Source organism: Cherax quadricarinatus, chromosome 71, assembly GCF_038502225.1.
Source record: "Cherax quadricarinatus isolate ZL_2023a chromosome 71, ASM3850222v1, whole genome shotgun sequence".
Lineage (NCBI taxonomy): Eukaryota > Metazoa > Arthropoda > Malacostraca > Decapoda > Parastacidae > Cherax > Cherax quadricarinatus.
Genome location: NC_091362.1, coordinates 13,518,403 through 13,544,053, shown reverse-complemented (window position 1 = coordinate 13,544,053; position 25,651 = coordinate 13,518,403). Strand labels below are relative to the sequence as shown.

At 38.7% G+C, this 25,651-nt stretch overlaps 1 protein-coding gene across 6 annotated transcripts in view; it reads right to left on the bottom strand.

Annotated features, from left to right (window-relative positions):
- The window catches only part of Eps-15 (Epidermal growth factor receptor pathway substrate clone 15), a 109,376-nt gene that overhangs the window by 42,700 nt on the left and 41,025 nt on the right, over positions 1-25,651 (bottom strand). For 5 of the 6 annotated variants that reach the window (XM_053793410.2, XM_053793405.2, XM_070100044.1 and 2 more), the window contains 4 exons: positions 22,739-22,801; positions 10,094-10,291; positions 9,019-9,207; positions 6,787-6,847 (listed from right to left, as the gene is read on the bottom strand). In XM_053793410.2, coding sequence (XP_053649385.1) covers positions 6,787-6,847; positions 9,019-9,207; positions 10,094-10,291; positions 22,739-22,801 — 511 coding nt within the window. The remainder of the gene's footprint in view (positions 1-6,786; positions 6,848-9,018; positions 9,208-10,093; positions 10,292-22,738; positions 22,802-25,651) is intronic. The other variant, XM_053793406.2, reaches the window with a different exon arrangement.

Genomic DNA, 25,651 nt, shown 5'->3' with positions numbered 1-25,651 from the left:
GTGAAATTGGCCAAATTACCAATTTCCAATCGCTTTATTGGGTAGTTGAAATAGTCGACTGGGCGATTTCTTGTGCTCAATCGATAAAATACCTGGAGTTTACCTGGAGAGAGTTCCGGGGGTCAACGCCCACGCGGCCCGGTCTGAGACCAGGCCTCCTAGAAGTAGTACTAGCAATTTGGTTGAACGGAATAATGTAATTGGTCTAAAATGGGAGTTAATGTGGGAAAATCGTCGATGCATAAATATCGTAAGCAGCAAAATTTGCGAGAATGTAATTTTGTCAATTTTCCATCAAATTTCGTACTTCTTATTTTATTACCTTCAGAAGAAGATTCTCTACCATTTCATAACAACAAATATGCTTTAAAAATTCTTGGACCCTGTGGGCAAGTTTCAGATCAAGGGTCTGGACCCTGAAAGAGTTAAACCTAAAAAACAGTCATTTTTTTCCCCCCATTATACACTGCATGGGGCAGGATTCTTTCTGTATGGTGCACAGTTACCACACCTATCCATTCTCTCACATTCAGGCCCAAATTTACTGCTCACTGTTTATTCGAGTGAGCCAAGCTCATCGAATAGTTCTATGGCACAGACAGGACTACAAACCCATAGAACTACGGTACATAAGGCAAAGGGGTTAAACACTTAGTATGCAAATGTTCTCCGCTTTACTATCTTTTTTTACCAAAAGCCTTCAATTAACCCTCTTCTTGAATTTAAATATTTATACCACCTTTTTTTCTTCCACAATATTTAATTAATTATTATTACTCCTTTAGCTCATTTTTTTTTTAGTTACATGCAACTTAATAAAACTTTCTGAAATCTTACCCATTCAAAATTGCTTGCTAATTTTTAAATTATTTTACTTCGTACTAGGACAACTAATTTTCTTTCATTTATAACACTTGGTTCTTCACTAACACCTGTACTACATTACAAACAATCAAATCTTAAAATTTCCCTCTTTTTAGTAACTGCATACAGTAACATTATATAAAAAAAACTGAAGGCACTTGTCCATTGTTATGCAGGAGGAAGAGGATATAAAATATACTGAGTATACCAGGAAAAGTATACGGTAGGGTTATAATTGAAAGAATTAGACGCAAGACAGAATGTAGGATTGCGGATGAGCAGGGAGGCTTCAGAGTGGGTAGGGGATGTGTAGATCAAGAGTTTACATTGAAGCATATATTTTATTTTTTTTATTATCACACTGGCCGATTCCCACCAAGGCAGGGTGGCCCGAAAAAGAAAAATTTTCACCATCATTCACTCCATCACTGTCTTGCCAGAAGGGTGCTTTACACTACAGTTTTTAAACTGCAACATTTACACCCCTCCTTCAGAGTGCAGGCACTGTACTTCCCATCTCCAGGACTCAAGTCCGGCCTGCCGGTTTCCCTGAACCCCTTCATAAATGTTACTTTGCTCACACTCCAACAGCACATCAAGTATTAAAAACCATTTGTCTCCATTCACTCCTATCAAACACGCTCACGCATGCCTGCTGGAAGTCCAAGCCCCTCGCACACAAAACCTCCTTTACCCACTCCCTCCAACCTTTCCTAGGCCGACCCCTACCCCGCCTTCCTTCCACTACAGACTGATACACTCTTGAAGTCATTCTGTTTCGCTCCATTCTCTCTACATGTCCGAACCACCTCAACAACCCTTCCTCAGCCCTCTGGACAACAGTTTTGGTAATCCCGCACCTCCTCCTAACTTCCAAACTACGAATTCTCTGCATTATATTCACACCACACATTGCCCTCAGACATGACATCTCCACTGCCTCCAGCCTTCTCCTCGCTGCAACATTCATCACCCATGCTTCACACCCATATAAGAGCGTTGGTAAAACTATACTCTCATACATTCCCCTCTTTGCCTCCAAGGACAAAGTTCTTTGTCTCCACAGACTCCTAAGTGCACCACTCACCCTTTTTCCCTCATCAATTCTATGATTCACTTTATCTTTCATAGACCCATCCGCTGACACGTCCACTCCCAAATATCTGAATACATTCACCTCCTCCATACTCTCTCCCTCCAATCTGATATCCAATCTTTCATCACCTAATCTTTTTGTTATCCTCATAACCTTACTCTTTCCTGTATTCACCTTTAATTTTCTTCTTTTGCACACCCTACCAAATTCATCCACCAATCTCTGCAACTTCTCTTCAGAATCTCCCAAGAACACAGTGTCATCAGCAAAGCGCAACTGTGACAACTCCCACTTTATGTGTGATTCTTTATCTTTTAACTCCACGCCTCTTGCCAAGACCCTCGCATTCACTTATGTGAATATATGTGAATATATGTGAACAGTATTTAGATAAAGGTAGGGAAGTTTTTATTGCATTTATGGATTTAGAAAAGGCATATGATAGAGTGGATAGAGGAGCAATGTGGCAGATGTTGCAAGTATATGGAATAGGTGGTAAGTTATTAAATGCTGTAAAGAGCTTTTATGAGGATAGTGAGGCTCAGGTTAGGGTGTGTAGAAGAGAGGGAGAATACTTCACGGTAAAAGTAGGTCTTAGACAGGGATGTGTAATGTTATCATGGTTGTTTAATATATTTATAGATAGGGTTGTAAAAGAAGTAAATGCTAGGGTGTTCGGGACAGGGGTGGGATTAAATTATGGGGAATCAAATTCAAAATGGGAATTGACACAGTTACTTTTTGCTGATGATACTGTGCTTATGGGAGATTCTAAAGAAAAATTGCAAAGGTTAGTGGATGAGTTTGAGAATGTGTGTAAAGGTAGAGAGTTGAAAGTGAACATAGAAAAGAGTAAGGTGATGAGGGTATCAAATGATTTAGATAAAGAAAAATTGGATATCAAATTGGGGAGGAGGAGTATGGAAGAAGTGAATGTTTTCAGATACTTGGGAGTAGACGTGTCGGCGGATGGATTTATGAAGGATGAGGTTAATCATAGAATTGATGAGGGAAAAAAGGTGAGTGGTGCGTTGAGGTATATGTGGAGTCAAAAAATGTTATCTATGGAGGAAAAGGAGGGAATGTATGAAAGTATAGTAGTATCAACACTCTTATATGGATGTGAAGCTTGGGTGGTAAATGCAGCAGCGAGGAGACGGTTGGAGGCAGTGGAGATGTCCTGTCTAAGGGCAATGTGTGGTGTAAATATTATGCAGAAAATTCGGAGTGTGGAAATTAGGAGAAGGTGTGGAGTTAATAAAAGCATTAGTCAGAGGGCAGAAGAGGGGTTGTTGAGGTGGTTTGGTCATTTAGAGAGAATGGATCAAAGTAGAATGACATGGAAAGCATATAAATCTGTAGGGGAAGGAAGGAGGGGTAGGGGTCGTCCTCGAAAGGGTTGGAAAGGGGGTAAAGGAGGTTTTGTGGGCGAGGGGCTTGGACTTCCAGCAAGCGTGCATGAGCGTATTAGATTGGAGTGAATGGAGACGAATGATACTTGGGACCTGAAGATCTGTTGGAGTGTGAGCAGGGTAATATTTAGTGAAGGGATTCAGGGAAACCGGTTATTTTCATATAGTCGGACTTGAGTCCTGGAAATGGGAAGTACAATGCCTGCACTTTAAAGGAGGGGTTTGGGATATTGGCAGTTTGGAGGGATATGTTGTGTATCTTTATACGTATATGCTTCTAAACTGTTGTATTCTGAGCACTTCTGCAAAAGCAGTGATAATGTGTGAGTGTGGTGAAAGTGTTGAATGATGAAAGTATTTTCTTTTTGGGGATTTTCTTTCTTTTTTGGGTCACCCTGCCTTGGTGGGAGACGGCCGACTTGTTGAAAAAAAAAAAAAAAAGTATCTTATGAAGTAGAGAACAGAAAAGTTAGATTTCATTAAAATCACTAAAAGACACAACCAAAATTGCAATCTATGAAACCAGAAAGAAACAGTTCTCCTGTAGTAGAACTAGAATGGGATTCAGTGTGTGCATGCTCTATATACAGTGGACCCCCGCATAACGATCACCTCCGAATGCGACCAATTATGTAAGTGTATTTTTGTAAGTGCGTTTGTACGTGTATGTTTGGGGGTCTGAAATGGACTAATCTACTTCACAATATTCCTTATGGGAACAAATTCGGTCAGTACTGGCACCTGAACATACTTCTGGAGTGAAAAAATATCGTTAACCGGGGGTCCACTGTACTATAAATTTTAAAAAGACGAACACCCACTATAAATTTAGAAAAGCATTTACAACAAACTAAATACAATGATCCCCCGCTTTTCGTAGTTCCCGGCAATCGCAAAATTCGCCAATCATAGAGGTATTTTCGTATAAACATGGACTCGCTTCTCATAGGTTGACTCGCGAGTCGTAGTTCGTCCCGGACGCGTACCCACGGCGTGAGCCAGGGCGGCAGCCAGTCTGGCATTGTTTACCAGTGAGCGAAGGTCCCCTCACGTGCTCCAGCGAAATATTTCATAATATTCCATTTATTTTAGTGCTTGCAAGTACTAAATAAGCTACCATGGCTCCAAAGAAAGCTCCTAGTGCCAAGCCTGTGGTAAAGAAGGTGAGAAATACGATTGAATTTAAGAAAACCATCATTGAACAATATGAAAGTGGTACAAGTGTGGCCGAACTGTCCAGGATGCATAAGAAACCCTACACAACCTTATGTTCCATAGTGGCCAAGAAAAATGAAATAAAGGATGCTGTTGTTGCAAAGGGAGTAACTATGCTGACAAAAATGAGATCACCAGTACTGGAAGAGGTTGAGAAGTTATTATTGGTGTGGATAAATGAGAAACAATTAGCAGGAGATACTCTTATGACTTCGTTTATTTGTGAAAAGGCTAGGCAGTTGCATGAAGATTTGGTAAAGAAATTGCCTGCAAATAGTGGTGAAGTGAGTGAATTTAAGGCCAGCAAAGGCTGGTTTGAGAGATTTAAGAACCGTACTGGCATACACAGTGTGGTAAGGCATGGTGAGGCTGCCAATTCGGACCACAAGGCGGCTGAAAAATATGTGCTTGAATTCCAGGAGTACATAGAGGCTGAAGGACCGAAACCTGAACAAGTGTTCAATTGTGACGAAACAGGCCTCTTTTGGAAGAAAATGCCAAAGAGGACCTTCATTACACAAGAGGAAAAGGCAATGCCAGGACACAAGCCTATGAAAGACAGGCTGACGCTAATGTTCTGTGCTAATGCTAGTGGGGATTTCAAAGTGAAGCCATTACTAGTGTACCATTCTGAAAATCCCAGAGTGTTCAGGAAAAACAATGTTATGAAGAGTAAATTGTGTGTGTTTTGGAAATCTAATAGTAAGGCATGGGTCACGAGGGAAATTTTCGTCGAGTGGTTCAATGAAGTGTTTGGCCCTAGTGTGAAGGAGTATCTCCTGGAAAAGAAATTGGATCTCAAGTGCCTGCTAGTAATGGACAATGCACCTGCTCATCCTCCAAACTTGGATGACCTAATTTTCGAGGAGTTTGGGTTCATCACAGTTAAGTTCTTGCCCCCGAATACCACTCCTCTCCTCCAACCCATGGCCCAGCAGGTTATTGCAAACTTTAAAAAACTCTACATAAAAGCAATGTTTCACAGGTGCTTGACTGTGACCACAGACACTCACTTGACCCTAAGGGAATTTTGGAGAGAACACTTCAGCATCCTCCACTGCATAACCCTTATAGGTATGGCTTGGGAGGGAGTGACTACCAGGACTTTAAACTCTGCCTGGAGAAAATTGTGGCCAGATTGTGTCGACAAGAGGGATTTTAAAGAATTTGGGACTGACCCTAATGAGCCTATGTCTGTTTTAAAATCAATTGTGGCACTGGGGAGTTCCATGGGGTTGGATGTGAGTTTGGAGGATGTTGAAGAATTGGTGGAAGACCACAATGAAGAGCTCACCACTGAGGAGCTGCAAGAGCTTCAGCAGGAAGAGCAACACATCGCAGCTCAGAATCTTGCTGCAGAGGAGGAGGAAGAGAGATGGAAGAAGGTGCCTTCTTCAGAAATTGAAGAGATTTTTACTATGTGGGGTAAGATGGAAAGCTTTATGGAGAAACATCACCCTAACAAGGTTGTTGCAAGCCAGGTTGGCAACATGTACAGTGACAAAGTCTTGGGCCATTTTAGGGAAGTGTTAAAGAGATGCCAGAAACAGAGCTCTCTCCACAGTTATTTTGTGAGACAGGACTCCAGTGACTCTCAAGGTGGTCCCAGTGGCATTAAGAAACAGAGAAGAGAAGCAACTCCAGAAAAGCAAATGGTACCTGAGGTGTTGATGGAAGGGGATTCCCCTTCCAAACTATAAACAATCCACTCTCTCTCCTCCTCCAGTCTCCCATACACTAAGAAGAATCTCCAATAAAGGTAAGTGTTATGCTGTTAATGTTTCATTCATCATTTCCCATTGTATTGTTTATGTACTACATGCATATTTCATGTTAAAAATTTTTTTGTTTTAATATTTCTGGGTGTCAGGAACGGATTAATTGTATTTACATTATTTCTTATGGGGAAAATCGATTCGTAAATCGTAAATTTCGTTTATAGTAACGGCTCCAGGAACGGATTAATTACGAACGAGGGACCACTGTACTGAATACAAGATAACTATAGATAGCAATGCATATGCAACTTAACCAGGAACTCGCACATATTTTCTCTCCATCCTCTTCATAGTCTGCACATAGTAAATGTGGCTTTATTATAAAAAATCTTTGACCAACAGTACATATAACCCCTCTGCTCATACCACTGCAGTCACCAAGAGAGACTATAAAATGTCAACTAAATCATTTCATACTCACTGACAGGCTCCTGGTCAAGTAAACCGTTCTGTTGAGGTGGCTCAGGCTCTTTCGGTGATTCCTGACATCAAAAAAAGAAGTGGCATTAAAGTTGTAAATCATCCTGTAAACCAAGTTACTGCCTCACTTTTGATATTAATTTTTAATAATAAGCTATTCAAAGCTAAATTTTTTGAAGTAAATCAAAGATATTATAAAGGTTGATTGCTGGTGTCTTCAAGTTCATCAGGTCGAGCTTTTTGGGTTGTAAATGCTGCAGCGAGGAGACAGTCGGAGGCAGTGGAGATGTCCTGTCTAAGGGCAATGTGTGGTGTAAATATTATGCAGAAAATTCAGAGTGTGGAAATTAGGAGAAGGTGTGGAGTTAAAAAAAAAAAAAGTATTAGTCAGAGGGCTGAAGAGGTTGTTGAGGTGGTTTGGTCATTTAGAGAGAATGGATCAAAGTAGAATGACATGGAGAGCGTATAAATCTGTAGGGAAAGGAAGGTGGGGTAGGGGTCGCCCTCGAAAAGGTTGGAGGGAGGGGGGTAAAGGAGGTTTTGTGGGCGAGGGGCTTGGACTTCCAGAAAGCATGCGTGAGCGTGTTAGATAGGAGTGAATGGAGACGAACGGTATTTGGGACCTGACGAGCTGTTGGAATGTGAGCAGGGTAATATTTAGTGAAGGGATTCGGGGAAACCGGTTATTTTTATATAGCCGGACGTAAGTCCTGGAAATGGGAAGTACAATGCCTGCACTTCAGAAGAGGGGTTTGGGATATTGGCAGTTTGGAGGGATATATTGTGTATCTTTATATGTATGTTTCTAAACTGTTGTATTCTGAGCACCTCTGCAAAAACTGTGATTATGTGTGAGAGAGGTGAAAGTGTTGAATGATGATAAAGGTACGTAGTTGCTTTTTGGGGATTTTCTTTCTTTTTGGGTCACCCTGTCTCAGTGGGAGACAGCCGACTTGTTAATCCTTAAGCTGTCCAAACACAGATCTACATTCACACACATAGTGCTCCGAACGTAGATCTACGTTCGATTTTACATTCTTATGTAAAAAAACATAGATCTACATTCAGAGCGCAATGCATGCAAACGTAGATCTACGTTTGGACAGTTTAACCCTTTGACTGTTGCAGGCCCCTTTCTGAAGCTGTCATTGTATGACGCAAAATATTCGAAAAAAAAAAAAAATTTCTTAGTAAAATAATCCTAACATTTTGGCGAGTGTTTTAAGCCTAAAAAAATTTTTTGCCATCAGTACTTACTGAGGCCAAAGTTCTACTGTATTATGTATTGAATGTGAAAAATTCTGAGAGACTTGCAAAGACCTTCAGACATTTTCAAGACCAAACAGTCCTGTAGGATGGATTGCACTAACAATACACAGTCCATTACAACCTATATTCTCACATCATGAAATAGAGAAGAGTACAACAGTTACACCATGAGAACAAGAAATACAGAATTTTAGAAGCAGCCATAAATCACTTCAATATCATCAAACACAAAAATTGAATGTATGTATTAGCTAAACCTATTCATATTACCCATAATTTATATAATAAGCCCTATATGACTGTTAACTAAGCTCTGCCCTCTAGTCTAACCAATACCTGACCACTCCTGACTTCACCCTTATCTCACTTTTAACCTTTCTCAGAGCCTGACCTCAGGGTGCTCATTTACCGTATTAGGCACTGTATTTGCTTATTCCTATATACCTAAAGCCCTGCCTTGGGTGGAACATCACAATAAAAAGATTCCCTACTACCAGAGTCTCTTGCAATTTGTCAGCTTACGCCCATTTGTCAAACCAAAAAATTATGCAAACACTGGATCAAGAGCTTTAATATGTTTCAAAATGTCAACTCTGAATACACGAGTTGGATTTGTTGTCGAGTTTTAAAACAGTACCTAGATCTCATTCAATGTACTTTTGACATACTTATTAAATTCTCATCATGTGCATTTTCCTGAATTATAAAAAAAAAAAAAAATACTTGATCCTATCTCCAATAAAGGATAAAAAAATTTCAGAACACGATCCTTTAACATCACTTTTTATCTAAAAATTGTGTTCAAGTGTTTACACACACATTGTATTCTTAAAAGACTTGGTGAGCATGTTCAACCTTATATCAAGAATACAAAATTGTCATTATATTAACTTTGAACAGTTCGGTTTTCTTGAAAATCCTGAAGACAATTATTTTTCATTACCTACAGCATCAAGATACTCACCTTCGGGCTGACTGTTGGAGACGGACCTATGTGGAGGTAGCTAGGGTCCGAGAAAGTAGGAGTGATTTCTCTAAGGGAGGACTCTGACAGGGACGATGCATCGCCAGAGGAAATGGCAGAATCATATGATGATAGAACTTCAGACATGTGTCGTTCCTGTTCTTGCAACTCTGTAATCTTTATGCGTACCTGCAATACATTAGAAGGAACACGTGTCAGTCCACAAACATGAACCACCAATTCAAATTAAGATTTCCAAAAAATGTTTTTGTTTACATTTAGTAAGATTATTAATGTGGAAAAACTCAATCTCATTAATTTTAATCATGATGAAGGCTGAAAATCAAAATGTTTTCAAAAATTGTTTTTGTTTGATTCTTCATACTAAATTGTATTACAGTTTTCAAGAATTCCAATTTAGGCTTTATTGTTAACTCTCTCTCAGTCGTGAAAAGTAAAAATAGCATTGACAATATAAAATTTACAGATGAATACAAGAAAGGGAGGGTGGGAGGACTGGGATGTGAATGAAAATGCTTACCTGGATCAAGACAAGTTTTGAGCAAACAGAAGAACACATGAATTTGAATCATAGAAGAAACAGAGGTAGTGTTTGAGAGCAATGTGTGGTGCGAGTATTATGCATAGAATTTGGAGTGTAGAAGCTAAAGAGTGATGTGGTATCAGCTAGGGTATAATTCAGAGGGCTAAGAAGAAATGCCAAGGTGGTTTGGTAATGCAGAGGATAAAGAGGGATTGTTGAAGAAGTGGGTGTATAAATCTGGTACGGGAGGTAAGAGGTAAACAGGATGCCCCAAGAATGGTTGGAGAGGGGTAAAAGAGGCTTTGAGTTATAGGGACTAGAACATCCAGCAGGCCTGAATGAATGATGGTGAATGTACTGTTTCCTTTGTATTACCCTACCCTGGAGGAAGACAGCAATGCGAAAAAAAAATAACTATATTAATATCAGTCGTTGTGGAGGATACATCGATGAAATTCATGAAAGTGATAGGGCAGATTTCTTGGAATCCCTTTTAAACAGCCCTACCAAAATAATATAAAAAATCTATACCTGTGATATGTGAAGCTGTGTATCTTGCTGTGTAACACTGAACTCGTCTATCCTTTTTTTCAGGGATGCCACACACTCCTCTAGCTGGTTCTCCTGATTTTTGAGGTCTGTCAACTCTTGCCTCTTAGACATTACTTCCTCTTCTTGAGCTTTCAAACTTGTCTCCTGTTCCTCTACTTGAGTTCGTAGGTTGGATACCTAAAAAAATGGTCAAAATTAATAACAGAACTTATATTCCATGTCTTGTAATGAATTAAATTAATGGGGAAATGCTAAACCCACTGGGGTCATACAGCACCTGGGAAGGGAAGTCTTAATTTCGTAAATGAAGAGCCCTTCACTGGCATTAAGGTGCCTTCCTTGAAGGATTTTACCATAAAGCCTTGCATAACATTTGAGATGATAGTTTCCTAAATAGTTAGGTTAATGTATACCAGTATGTGATACAGTTTTACTAGAATACGGTATACCACAAATCTTCGCTATAATGTCTGTCAACCAAAGTATTGTAAGTTATGATATATTACAAAGAAGCAACTTCAATGAATACCAAAACTGACTACCTAAAATTTCTGGTGCTCCAGGTCATTGTGATGTGCACCTAGTGCCATAACACTGGCTACTCTTTCTTGCCTAATGTACAAGCAACACATGAAAGATACAAGGTGATGGGATAACCTTCAAGGCAGCAGCGTTGCTAAGGTTGGTGTCACCCGAGGCGGCATCTTTGGTGTCACCTCCATGAAATCCAAGGGCGGTGGGAGATGGAGGGAGTAAACTCCAGTTACGTCACTACTGCATGCCCAGTGACTAATGTTTAGCAACAAGAATGTTTAAGGGCCATAAATCGAACAGCAGAATACTTCTCAACTTTAATAATGATAAAATAAATAATTGTAGTAATATTGAGGAAACATTAACTCAAATACCACTTTGAGTACAGGCAACAGATTTTACATTTATTCGTCTTCAACAATGCAAAAAAAAAAAAAAAATGAAAAATAAAGAAAAACATTGCAATATCAGAGAAATACTTGTCCTGATTTGACCTTGAGTAGAGGTAGCATCTCAGTGAATCTGATCTTACATTCCCTTACCATCAATCCTGCAAAATCATCTATCACATCAAAATCAATGATTTTCCTTGTATAGGCCTATTTGTACTCTGTAATCATATACGATGCTATACAGAAAAGTAGGATTTTTATCTTATGTTGCTGCAGCACTGTTTTGGGCATTAGTGTCATCTTCTTTAGAGGCTCTATGGTGTCACCCCTTGATGGTGTCACCCAGGGCAGCCCCCCCCCCCCACAATATCACTCCTTCAAGGGACAGAGTTCTATCATCAGACTTGCAGTTTTATGGGAAAATACAAGATATTTAATAATGCACTGTTACCTGAAGGAGCTCCCATTGTGGTTATAATGTCCTGAGCCTATACAATAACTGTAAAACAATGTGGATGTGATGAAAAATCATCTCATTCTGCACCGGCACTAATGCCTTTCACTTTTCTAAGATGAACTTTTCATAAACATGTTTATTTATTCATAATGTTATTTGTCACATCCATTATGTACTTAGATGAATTATTTTTATATTATATTATCACACTGGCCGATTCCCACCAAGGCAGGGTGGCCCGAAAAAGAAAAACTTTCACCATCATTCACTCCATCACTGTCTTGCCAGAAGGGTGCTTTACACTACAGTTTTTAAACTGCAACATTAACACCCCTCCTTCAGAGCGCAGGCACTGTACTTCCCATCTCCAGGACTCAAGTCCGGCCTGCCGGTTTCCCTGAACCCCATCATAAATGTTACTTTGCTCACACTCCAACAGCACATCAAGTATTAAAAACCATTTGTCTCCATTCACTCCTATCAAACACGCTCACGCATGCCTGCTGGAAGTCCAAGCCCCTCGCACACAAAACCTCCTTTACCCCCTCTCTCCAACCTTTCCCAGGCCGACCCCTACCCCGCCTTCCTTCCACTACAGACTGATACACTCTTGAAGTCATTCTGTTTCGCTCCATTCTCTCTACATGTCCGAACCACCTCAACAACCCTTCCTCAGCCCTCTGGACAACAGTTTTGGTAATCCCGCACCTCCTCCTAACTTCCAAACTACGAATTCTCTGCATTATATTCACACCACACATTGCCCTCAGACATGACATCTCCACTGCCTCCAGCCTTCTCCTCGCTGCAACATTCATCACCCATGCCTCACACCCATATAAGAGCGTTGGTAAAACTATACTCTCATACATTCCCCTCTTTGCCTCCAAGGACAAAGTTCTTTGTCTCCACAGACTCCTAAGTGCACCACTCACTCTTTTCCCCTCATCAATTCTATGATTCACCTCATCTTTCATAGACCCATCCGCTGACACGTCCACTCCCAAATATCTGAATACATTCACCTCCTCCATACTCTCTCCCTCCAATCTGATATTCAATCTTTCATCACCTAATCTTTTTATCCTCATAACCTTACTCTTTCCTGTATTCACCTTTAATTTTCTTCTTTTGCACACCCTACCAAATTCATCCACCAATCTCTGCAACTTCTCTTCAGAATCTCCCAAGAGCACAATGTCATCAGCAAAGAGCAGCTGTGACAACTCCCACTTTGTGTGTGATTCTTTATCTTTTAACTCCACGCCTCTTGCCAAGACCCTCGCATTTACTTCTCTTACAACCCCATCTATAAATATATTAAACAACCACGGTGACATCACACATCCTTGTCTAAGGCCTACTTTTACTGGGAAAAAATTTCCCTCTTTCTTACATACTCTAACTTGAGCCTCACTATCCTCGTAAAAACTCTTCACTGCTTTCAGTAACCCCCCACCTACACCATACACTTGCAACATCTGCCACATTGCCCCCCTATCCACCCTGTCATACGCCTTTTCCAAATCCATAAATGCCACAAAGACCTCTTTAGCCTTATCTAAATACTGTTCACTTATATGTTTCACTGTAAACACCTGGTCCACACACCCCCTACCTTTCCTAAAGCCTCCTTGTTCATCTGCTATCCTATTCTCCGTCTTACTCTTAATTCTTTCAATAATAACTCTACCATACACTTTACCAGGTATACTCAGCAGACTTATCCCCCTATAATTTTTGCACTCTCTTTTATCCCCTTTGCCTTTATACAAAGGAACTATGCATGCTCTCTGCCAATCCCAAGGTACCTTACCCTCTTCCATACATTTATTAAATAATTGCACCAACCACTCCAAAACTATATCCCCACCTGCTTTTAACATTTCTATCTTTATCCCATCAATCCCGGCTGCCTTACCCCCTTTCATTTTACCTACTGCCTCACGAACTTCCCCCACACTCACAACTGGCTCTTCCTCACTCCTACAAGATGTTATTCCTCCTTGTCCTATACACGAAATCACAGCTTCCCTATCTTCATCAACATTTAACAATTCCTCAAAATATTCCCTCCATCTTCCCAATACCTCTAACTCTCCATTTAATAACTCTCCTCTCCTATTTTTAACTGACAAATCCATTTGTTCTCTAGGCTTTCTTAACTTGTTAATCTCACTCCAAAACTTTTTCTTATTTTCAACAAAATTTGTTGATAACATCTCACCCACTCTCTCATTTGCTCTCTTTTTACATTGCTTCACCACTCTCTTAACCTCTCTCTTTTTCTCCATATACTCTTCCCTCCTTGCATCACTTCTACTTTGTAAAAACTTCTCATATGCTAACTTTTTCTCCCTTACTACTCTCTTTACATCATCATTCCACCAATCGCTCCTCTTCCCTCCCGCACCCACTTTCCTGTAACCACAAACTTCTGCTGAACACTCTAACACTACATTTTTAAACCTACCCCATACCTCTTCGACCCCATTGCCTATGCTCTCATTAGCCCATCTATCCTCCAATAGCTGTTTATATCTTACCCTAACTGCCTCCTCTTTTAGTTTATAAACCTTCACCTCTCTCTTCCCTGATACTTCTATTCTCCTTGTATCCCATCTACCTTTTATTCTCAGTGTAGCTACAACTAGAAAGTGATCTGATATATCTGTGGCCCCTCTATAAACATGTACATCCTGAAGTCTACTCAACAGTCTTTTATCTACCAATACATAATCCAACAAACTACTGTCATTTCGTCCTACATCATATCTTGTATACTTATTTATCCTCTTTTTCTTAAAATATGTATTACCTATAACTAAACCCCTTTCTATACAAAGTTCAATCAAAGGGCTCCCATTATCATTTATAGATATTTAATAAACACCTACTCTAACAAAGCACTGTATGTACATAGCTATATATAGAGTAAAAAATATGAGTACCAGGGAAAAACAGAATGCTAGCCTCATTATCTTACTTCAAATGTCTGTTGGTAAAGCGTAGAAAAATATCTGATAAGCCTCAAAATACACAACAAAGAGAAAAAAGTTCTCAGTAATACCATGCATTACAAAATACTACTTGTAGAACAAAAATCAACTTGAACTGCTCACAAAAATATTAGGAAAGTATACTGTATATTAAATACTTTCTAACACAGATAACTGAACTGCCATAGCTAAGTCTAAACTAGTACACATATGGGTGGATAGAACAGGGAACCAATGAAAATATTTGATGACCAAGAAGAATATAATGAAATGGCACTTTTGTAGTTTAATACTAAATGTTCTGATGCTCGGAATGGTTTGATGCCATTGTACCATCACTTCTTGGATGTATACAGTACGTATATTAAATACCTGCCTTTTTTAGTATAAACATCAAGTCTAACAATGAGGCATTAGGTAAACAGCCCATCAGCTGTACAAGTGTCATTACATCTGCATTTTACCTTAACACTCAAAACACTTTCATCAGAAAAAAAAAAAAGGGATTAAACTCTATATATACCTTTCTTTGATGGGTTACAAAATATAAATTACTTGTTAATGTACTGTAGTTTGACATTTGAATTTATGATGGTTTGTATTAACATCAAAATAAAGAAATAATGATTCTGAATCTCAAGCATATGCTAAAAAAAAATTACCATTATGTGGCACTACTATATAAATAATATATAAATAATAATATACATATACAATATTTTTTTTTTTTTTCAACAAGTCGGCCGTCTCCACCGAGGCAGGGTGACCCAAAAAAGAAAGAAAATCCCCAAAAAGAAAATACTTTCATCATCATTCAACACTTTCACCACACTCACACATTATCACTGCTTTTGCAGAGGTGCTCAGAATACAACAGTTCAGAAGCATATACGTATAAAGATACACAACATATCCCTCCAAACTGCCAATATCCCAAACCCCTCCTTTAAAGTGCAGGCATTGTACTTCCCATTTCCAGGACTCAAGTCCGACTATATGAAAATAACCGGTTTCCCTGAATCCCTTCACTAAATATTACCCTGCTCACACTCCAACAGATCGTCAGGTCCCAAGTATCATTCGCCTCCATTCACTCCTATCTAACACGCTCATGCACGCTTGCTGGAAGTCCAAGCCCCTAGCCCACAAAACCTCCTTTACCCCCTCTTTCCAACCCTTTCGAGGACGACCCCTACCCCTCCTTCCTTCCCCTATAGACTTATATGCTTTCCATGTCATTCTACTTTGATCCATTCTCTCTAAATGGCCATACCACCTCAACAACCCCTCTTCTGCCCTCTGACTAATGCTTTTATTAACTCCACACCTTCTCCTAATTTCCACACTCCGAATTTTCTGCATAATATTTACACCACACATTGCCCTTAGACAGGACATCTCCACTGCCTCCAACCATCTCCTTGCTGCTGCATTTACCACCCAAGCTTCACATCCATATAAGAGTGTTGGTACTACTATACTTTCATACATTCCCTTCTTTGCCTCCATAGATAACGTTTTTTGACTCCACATGGGTCACCCTGCCTCGGTGGGAGACGGCCGACTTGTTGAAAAAAAAAAAAAAAAAAAATATACCTCAACGCATCACTCACCTTTTTTCCCTCATCAATTCTATGATTAACCTCATCCTTCATAAATCCATCCGCCGACACGTCAACTCCCAAGTATCTGAAAACATTCACTTCTTCCATACTCCTCCTCCCCAATTTGATATCCAATTTTTCTTTATCTAAATCATTTGATACCCTCATCACCTTACTCTTTTCTATGTTCACTTTCAACTTTCTACCTTTACACACATTCTCAAACTCATCCACTAACCTTTGCAATTTTTCTTTAGAATCTCCCATAAGCACAGTATCATCAGCAAAAAGTAACTGTGTCAATTCCCATTTTGAATTTGATTCCCCATAATTTAATCCCACCCCTCTCCCGAACACCCTAGCATTTACTTCTTTTACAACCCCATCTATAAATATACAAATGGAGACAAATGGTATTTGGGACCTGACGATCTGTTGGAGTGTGAGCAGGGTAATATTTAGTGAAGGGATTCAGGGAAACCGGTTATTTTTATATAGCCGGACTTGAGTCCTGGAATTAGGAAGTACAATGCCTGCACTCTAAAGGAGGGGTTTCGGGATATTAGCAGTTTGGAGGGATATGTTGTGTATCTTTATACGTATATGCTTCCAAACTGTTGTGTTCTGAGCATCTCTGCAAAAACAGTGATTATGTGTGAGCGAGGTGAAAGTGTTGAATGATGCTGAGTGTGCTTTCTTTCGGGGGATTTTCTTTCTTTTTTGGGTCACCCTGCCTCGGTGGGAGACGGCCAACTTGTTGATTGATAAATAAATAAATAAATAAATAAATAAATAAATAAATAAATAAATTATATATATATATATATATATATATATATTATAGGTAGTAGGTTGGTAGACAGCAACCGCCCAGGGAGGTACTACCGTCCTGCCAAGTGAGTGTAAAACGAAAGCCTGTAATTGTTTTACATGATGGTAGGATTGCTGGTGTCCTTTTTTCTGTCTCATGAACATGCAAGATTTCAGGTACGTCTTGCTACTTCTACTTACACTTAGGTCACACTACACATACATGTACAAGCACATATATACACACCCCTCTGGGTTTTCTTCTATTTTCTTTCTAGTTCTTATTCTTGTTTATTTCCTCTTATCTCCATGGGGAAGTGGAACAGAATTCTTCCTCCGTAAGCCATGCGTGTTGTAAGAGGCAACTAAAATGCCGGGAGCAAGGGGCTAGTAACCTCTTCTCCTGTATATATTACTAAATGTAAAAGGAGAAACTTTCGTTTTTCCTTTTGGGCCACCCCGCCTCGGTGGGATACGGCCGGTGTGTTGAAAGAAAGAAAGAATATATATATATATATATATATATATATATATATATATATATATATATATATATATATATATATATATATATATATATATATATATATATATATATATATATATATATATATATATATATATATATATATATATATATATATATATAAAGGTAATACAAGAACTTGTCTTTAATGCCACCATCAACAAAATGTCTAATTTTGAAAATAATAAATTAATAAGCACTTAATTTTTAGGAAAATAAACTTGTGAGTACTTAAATTTCTTTTAACAACAAATGTAATTAAAATTTGGGTAATGAAAATTTAAATTCTGAATTAAACCATTGCATACACACCACCAAATATTGAGCAGATTCCTAGCTGTTCAAAGAATAGCTAATGAAAATGAAAATCAAACATTACCTTGAAAAAATTTACAAATCTGGCTCCAAATATTACCATGATTAGTGATTTTAATTTATAGCACCTAAAATGGAACACTGAATCAAATGCTAAAACAGCACAAAAAGTCCTATGATGCAATGTAGAGAACAGCCTTATACAAAAGAACTATCGAGGCAAGTTATATATCTGTTGATGATTCTGGGATTATCTCCCCCATGGCCCAGACTGGGACCCAGATTCCTAAACTTGAAAGCAAATGTTACTGGAATAAAAACCATTAAGAAATGAAGAGGAATGTACATGGTAATTTTTTTTTTTCAACAAGTTGGCTGTCTCCCATTGAGGCAGGGTGCCTCAAAAATAAAGAAAATCCCCCCAAAAAAAAATACTTTCATCATCATTCAACACTTTCACCTAACTCATACATAATCACCGTCTTTGCAAAGGTGCCCAGATACAATAGTTTAGGAGCCTTTTTTTTTTTTTTTTTTTCAACAAACCGGCCGTATCCCACCAAGGCAGGGTGGCCCAAAAAGAAAAACGAAAGTTTCTCTTTTTAAATTTAGTAATTTATACAGGAGAAGGGGTTACTAGGCCCTTGCTCCCGGCATTTAAGTCGCCTCTTACAACACGCATGGCTTACGGAGGAAGAATTCTGTTCCACTTCCTTTAGAAGCATACAGTGGAACCTCAAAAATCGAACGTATCACATATCGAACGTTTTGAAAATAGGACCATTTTTTCGAACAAACTGTATCCCTATTATCGAACGCGCCCCTATTTTCGAACCGCCGGGTACGGGACCTGTCTGCCGCCCGCTCTGTCCGCGACCCCGCGCAGGCACCGTGAGCAGTCTAGCTTTGTTTATTCTTGAGTGAACACTAACCTGCGCTCTCATTCACGCATTTTACGATTGTTTCGTTGTGTTTAGTGCTTGTGGGACTGTGAAATAAGCTGCCATGGGCCCAAAGAAACTTGCTAGTGGTACCCCTGTGGTAAAGAAAGTGAGAAACACCATAGATGCGAAGAAGAAAATAATACAGAAGTATGAGAGTGGTGTGAGACTTGTTAAGCTTGCCAGGATGTATGGGAAAAACAAGTCGACCATCGGTTCTATTACCTGGAGAGACCTGGAGAGAGTTCCGGGGGTCAACGCCCCCGCGGCCCGGTCTGTGACCAGGCCTCCTGATGGATCAGAGCCTGATCAACCAGGCTAAGAGCCTGATCAACCAGGCTAGAGCCTGATCAACCAGGCTATCCTGTCAAAGAAAGAACAAATCAAGGAAGCTGATGTTGTGAAAGGTGATAATATAGGGAGTGGATGAGATGCCTTCTTCAAAGATTAAGGAGATTTGTGCCAAGTGGAATGATGTCCAAATGTTTGTGCAGAAGTACCACCCTGAGCAAGCTGAAACAAGCCATCTTTGCAACAAGTTCAGTGACAGAACCATGTCCCATTTTAGGGAAATGTTAAAGAGGCACCAGAAACAAAGGACTGTGGACAGTTATTTTGTGAGACAGGGGTCCAGTGACTCTCAAGCTGGTCCTAGTGGCATTAAAAGACAGAGAAGGGATGTAACCCCAGAGAGGGCTTTACCTAAAGTCCTCATGGAGGGGGATTCTCCTTCCAAACACTAACCCCAACTCCCTCTCTCCTCCTCCCTATCTTCCAAATGCCATCACCAATCTTCAATAAAGGTAAGTAAAAATGTTATTTTACATGTATTTTTTTTTTTTTCAACAAGTCGGCCGTCTCCCACCGAGGCAGGGTGACCCAAAAAAGAAAGAAAATCCCCAAAAAGAAAATGCTTTCATCATCATTCAACACTTTCACCACACTCACACATTATCACTGTTTTTGCAGAGGTGCTCAGAATACAACAGTCTAGAAGCATACACATATAAAGATACACAACATATCCCTCCAAACTGCCAATATCCCAAACCCCTCCTTTAAAGTGCAGGCTTTGTACTTCCCATTTCCAGTACTCAAGTCCAGCTATATAAAAATAACCGGTTTCCCCGCATCCCTTCACTAAATATTACCCTGCTCACACTCCAACAGCTCGTCAGGTCCCAAAAACCATTCGTCTCCATTCACTAACACGCTCACGCAAAAGTGTAAACAGATATTTACAACTGTAACATATACCTGCCGTCTTACTTCTTCATGAAACAAAGGAAGCACCTGCAATCCTACCCGAGTCCAAAACCTTCAATGTGCTTAAGCCAGTAAACAGAAAAACCAGCCATATTGGTAACTACCCTTGACCTTACATTTACAAACAGTGATGATCTGGTACAGAAAATGTCAAGTCAAACATCAAACTCAGACCACAACCAAAATAGACATTCAGATCTCTTTCAACAGGTCTTGAAAGGTGTCTTTCAATAATTATATTAACCCTCTGAGGGTCGACAGGCCCTCTCCGAGACTTCTCAGGGTCGGCCAAATTTAAAAAAAAATAATTATTTTTTCTTATGAAAAGATAGAGAATCTTTTCCCGATCTTAATGACACCAAAAGTATGAAATTTGATGGAAACTTACGGAATTATGCTCTCGCAAAGTTAGCGGTCTCAACTATGTTTACGCATCGGCGATTATGCCCACTTTGAGCCCTATTTTTGGCCAATTCCAGTGTACTAGTCGACAAAAATCATAACTATTTCTCTAGAACTCCATTTTTTCTATTGAATGAGTACAAGAAACCACCCATTTACCAATTTCAACTATCCAATACAGTGGTCAGAATTTAGCAATTTTGCCAATTTCACACAAATTTTAAAAGATGCCAATTTCCAAATAGGGTCCAGAATAAACAAGACATTCCTGGCACTAAAATAACATTTCCACTGTTCGTTAGTCACATCCCCAGGCCCCTCTTTGGCTTTCCACTTTCAATTTTTATTCTTACAAAAAAATAGAAGATTTACTGTTATGCAGACTGCTGCATTAGTGTAGAAATGGTATAAATAATATCAGCGCACTTGTGAAAGAATATTAGACTCATCAGTTGACGTGTATTGGACGCTTGGCATGATTTGTTTACTTTTGAACTTTGGTAAAAATCGAACATTTCTGCTACTTTGAGCTCAATTTCAAGGTACTTTTCATTGTAAAACCAGTCAAAATCATCTCAATTTCTGTAATTCATCTTCCATTCTATAAAATGAGACCAAGAAAACTAGAATACAACAATAAATACCATACGAAAATACAGTGCAAAGCCGCTGTTTTATTCCAAAAACACAGTCAAAGTTTTTTTTTCTCATTATGCACTGTGCTGCAGGATTTTTTTTTATACTGCGCACACTGACCACATAGACCCATTCTTTCATATGTATGCCTACCAGCTTTCTCCCACTAGATTTGAGGGCGCTAGAATTTAGGCATACCAGTACGTCAAAAACCCTGGGTCGTAAACCGTACTAGTACGGCCGAAACCCTCAAAAGGTTAAATGGCAAGAAATACATAATCTCCATGGGAAAATGGGGAAGAATCCTTCCTCCAAAAGCCCTGCTTGTCATAAGACACAACTAAAATGCTATAAGAAAGGGGCTAGTATCCCCTCTCCTGTTTAAGTTACCAAGAATAAAAGTAAGGAAAACTTTTGTTTCTTCTTTTCTGTGTCACCCTGCCTCTGTGAGAGACGACAGATGTATTAAAAAACAAATACACCATGATCTTAATGAAATATGCTGTAAAGACAGTGCAAGTAGCATGAATCTTAAGCAGTGTGTCAAGCAAATCAGCTCAATGGCACTAGAAGTGCACTCCAGATTTATATACTGTTGGAAAAAAAAAAATCAAGTTAGAATGATAAAGATGTTCCTTCTACAAAAAACTGCATAACTTCAACATGGTTCCTAATTTTCACAAGAAAATATTGGTCAGAGAAACAGAAAATGCCAAGCTAAAACTAAAGACATCCTACAAAGCCTAAAAGCAAGAGAGGAAAAACAATCCGTAAAATTAAAAGTAATACCCAATATGCCTTATATCAGACCAAGACAAAACCACCTCTAGTATTGGGCCCTTGCTTAAGGAAGAGGAAATTTTCACTGATGATGACAAAAAAAATTAATCAATGCTGAAGTTACAATATGACATTATGTTCAGTGAGCTGTTAACAGATTAAAGATTGACAACCCCCAATTGACTTCAATTCACTGAAAGCATGCTCATGCACTGTGCCCCAGGCCAGATATGTGGAAGTACCATTATTAGAATTGGCAAAAAACACAATCACATCCCTTGAATATATTAAAGGGAGACATTCTAGACAGACATCATCCCAGTCACTAAAAACAGTAGTTAAGCAATCACAAAAAATTTATAGGAATAATTCAAAAAGAGGGCAGAGGACTCATTAACACTGCAAATCAGACCTCAAAATGCAAGTAAAAGTAGAGGCTTCCACAATGAAAAGACACATTCCTCACAGCAGAGAATTCATCCCAATTCACTTTCTCATGTTCCTATCTAGCACAGACAAATTATTGTATCATCCTTTGCAGACAATACTAGTATATGGCAAATTACAATTTTCCATCTGTGTCACTGCAACAAAGAAAATTTTAGTTGTCATGTCAAAACATGACCAAAGAACAACCCAAAACAAAACCTTTAAATAAATAGTACAACAATACAGGATTCTCAAAATACACAAAGATGTATGCAAACAATAAAATGTTTAAAACATTTAAATGCATTATGTTTCTGGCAAAACAGGAAAGTTAATAAAAATTTGTTTAGAGCATATAAAAACAACTTCACAGCCCAAGATGTGCAGAAAACCTAACTACTCAGATTATACAAAGAACATAATAATTAGAGATTAAGATTATGTTAAGTCAGCTTATGTATTACAAACTAAACGGTTAAGTGAGCTTTCCTGCTTTACTGCAGAAATAAAAATGTGAAATCATCTCTCATTACCTCTTCTTGCTCGGCCTCAATCATGGCTTGGAGGTCATTGCGTTCTCCCTCTAGGATCTTTTTCTGCAGGTGTCAACACAACATGGTAAGGTGTATATGCTAGCTTCAAAGTGCTCAGGTTAGGGCATCAGAGGGATAAACTTAAAAATTTTCTGTAAAACTTTAAACATAAGCAATGTAAAAAAAGAAAAAGGTACAAAAATAACAAGAAATCCTTTTTAAAGGTTTCATAAAAACTTGAACAACATGACTGATGCTATTTTTCAGTTTATAAACAATACTTGGATTAAAGTGTAAACACTGATCAATGAAGTGGGAAACCACTTGGCCAGAACACTGAAACAAGTAGAGATCTCTAAAGATCAACAAACAGCAGACAATTTTTTTAACTTGCAATGTAGCTTACAACATCTGCAATTCCCCTTTAGAAATACAGGTGAATTACATGAGGTACACTATAATCATTAAGAGAATTACAATCTCTTATCACATCAGCTCTTTCCCACCAACACAGGGTGAACCAAAGGAGAAACACAATCTTCTTTCTTTCAACGAACCGGCAATATACCACTGAGGCAGGCTGAAACACAGTCACCATCATTAAATTCAATAGCAGTCTTGCCAGAAGTCCATGGACATCATGATTCAAATGACTCTCTAAACCCCAACATCCCCACTAATCATTCTATAAGGGCACTGTATTTCCCATCTCTAGAACTCTAGTCTGGCTAACCAGGTTATATGAATCCCTTCATAAGAGTTACCATGCTCACATTCCAACAGCATGTCAACTCCCACAAATTGCTTTTCTCTACTCTCAGCTTTTCATTTATGTTGAAAAACTATAGTACAGCAGTTACATCTTAAAAAATATTTATTTTGTATGTAGTTACATGTATATGAAACTACCAATTTCACGTCACACTAAGAATTATGTCTGCTGCTGCCACCACCCCAACCCCAACTGATCACAACATTCCTTGCACAATTAGCACTCAATGCTCAATACAAGCATTTCTCCAGAAAATAACAGTATGTAGCTTTCAAATATTTAGTTAATATCACATGTACTATATTGCATGTATTAAACAGCACAGCATTTATTATCTTGCATTTTGAAGAACATTTGTTGTATACATATTCTTTCAAAAATTGAGGTTGTGTATGTGAGGGTCTTGGACATCCAGTGTTAGATAGGGGTGAGTGGAAACAAACAGTTTTTGGGACTTGACCATCTGTTGGAGTGTGAGCAAGGTAACATTTGTGAAGGGATTCAGGGAAACTGCTTAGCCAGACTCAAGACTAGGAGATGGGTAGTACAGTGCCTGCACTCTGAAGGAGGGGTAGGGGTTATTATATTTTCACTCTGGAGAGGCATCTGAACTGTAGTATCAGCATGCATCTAGCAAGACAATGATTGATTGAATGAGGTGAAAGTGTTTCTTTTTTTCCAGGTCACCCTACCTTGGCAGGTGACTTGAAATATTAAAAGCCTGGACTGCCTTTTCTTAATGTTAAAAGATTATGGAACAAAGTCCATTCAAAAAGGCATGTGATGCTCTTTGCACCCTAGAGTTATACACCCCCTTGGTAAACTTATCTTAATCCATTCTTTATAAATAACCAGAAAACATCTCAACCACCACTGTTTTGTTCCCTTAATTATATATGCTCTTTTTATCACTACAATTTTCTAATTTCTTCACTTCACATTCCTTACATAATATTCACACCTCACATCAATTTCTGACCTTTCCATCCTTACATCAATGTCTGACTATACAGGTACCATATATAAATATTTGTAACTTGGAGTTCTGGAGTTGGTAAGCACAATGAGTGCAGAGGTTGCGGTCTAAAGGGTCATTTGAATGTGTGATCGACACACACACTTCTGGCAAGACAGCTATTGAATGGACAACAGTGAATGTGTTTCCTCCTCTGGTTCACCCTACCTTGCTGGGAAAACTACCAATGTCGTAAAAAAAAATTGAATGCTGTTAAATTTCATTGACCTGTCACTAAACCTGAGGCTCACAAGATATTTCTTTCACAGACAATGTGTTCATATTTTCTGTTAATTTGCCCAAACTATTTTATGTAATAGCATTAAAAAAATAAAATTACCCACCACAGAGGTGGCAAGATTTCCCACCTTGCACAATTTAAGAGTTAAAAGTAATGTGTGCAGGAATGTAAAAAACCTACAAATTTAAGTAATGTACAGTACTCTCAACCACAGCTATAAATTTTTCTTAAACCACAAATTAAAGAGTTTCATTACCCCTCTTCAAAAAGCAATGCAACAAATTAAACATTTTGCACATGAATCAATGTTAAAACATGGCCAAACATTTTAGCAGCATCATGCTTATCTTCAGCCTCCTACCAACAAGTCCCACTTGATTTCTGTATACTGTTATTAAACTCTAATTATCAAACTGCTTCTCTATACACATTAAATAATGGAAGAAAATAAAGTATTTGCTATATCCTCACTATCTGTTCAAAACTTTTAACTAACCTGAAATTAACTACAGTAGATCATCAGATAATACATGTTCTGTTACGACATTTTCATTATAGCATGGATGCAAAACTGCAGTATATTTTTGGTGAACACGCAGTAAAAATCAGTTTACATGGTGTAGTACATATAAGGGAAGCTGTAGCACATGCTGCATTCTTTATACTTCATCTCACAGTGAGTTCACTGTCTTCTGGGGGAAGCCTACATGTTGTACACAACCTCCCTTACCTAGTGTTTTGTTAGTACACATCCAATACCATACTTGGCCTGTGTTAATGAATTGATTTTTTATATTTTCATACACCCATCCCATCCCATCTCTGGATAGTAACCATGGCATGTGAACGGAATATAAGTACTCCTGGAACTGCAGGGAAGCATAA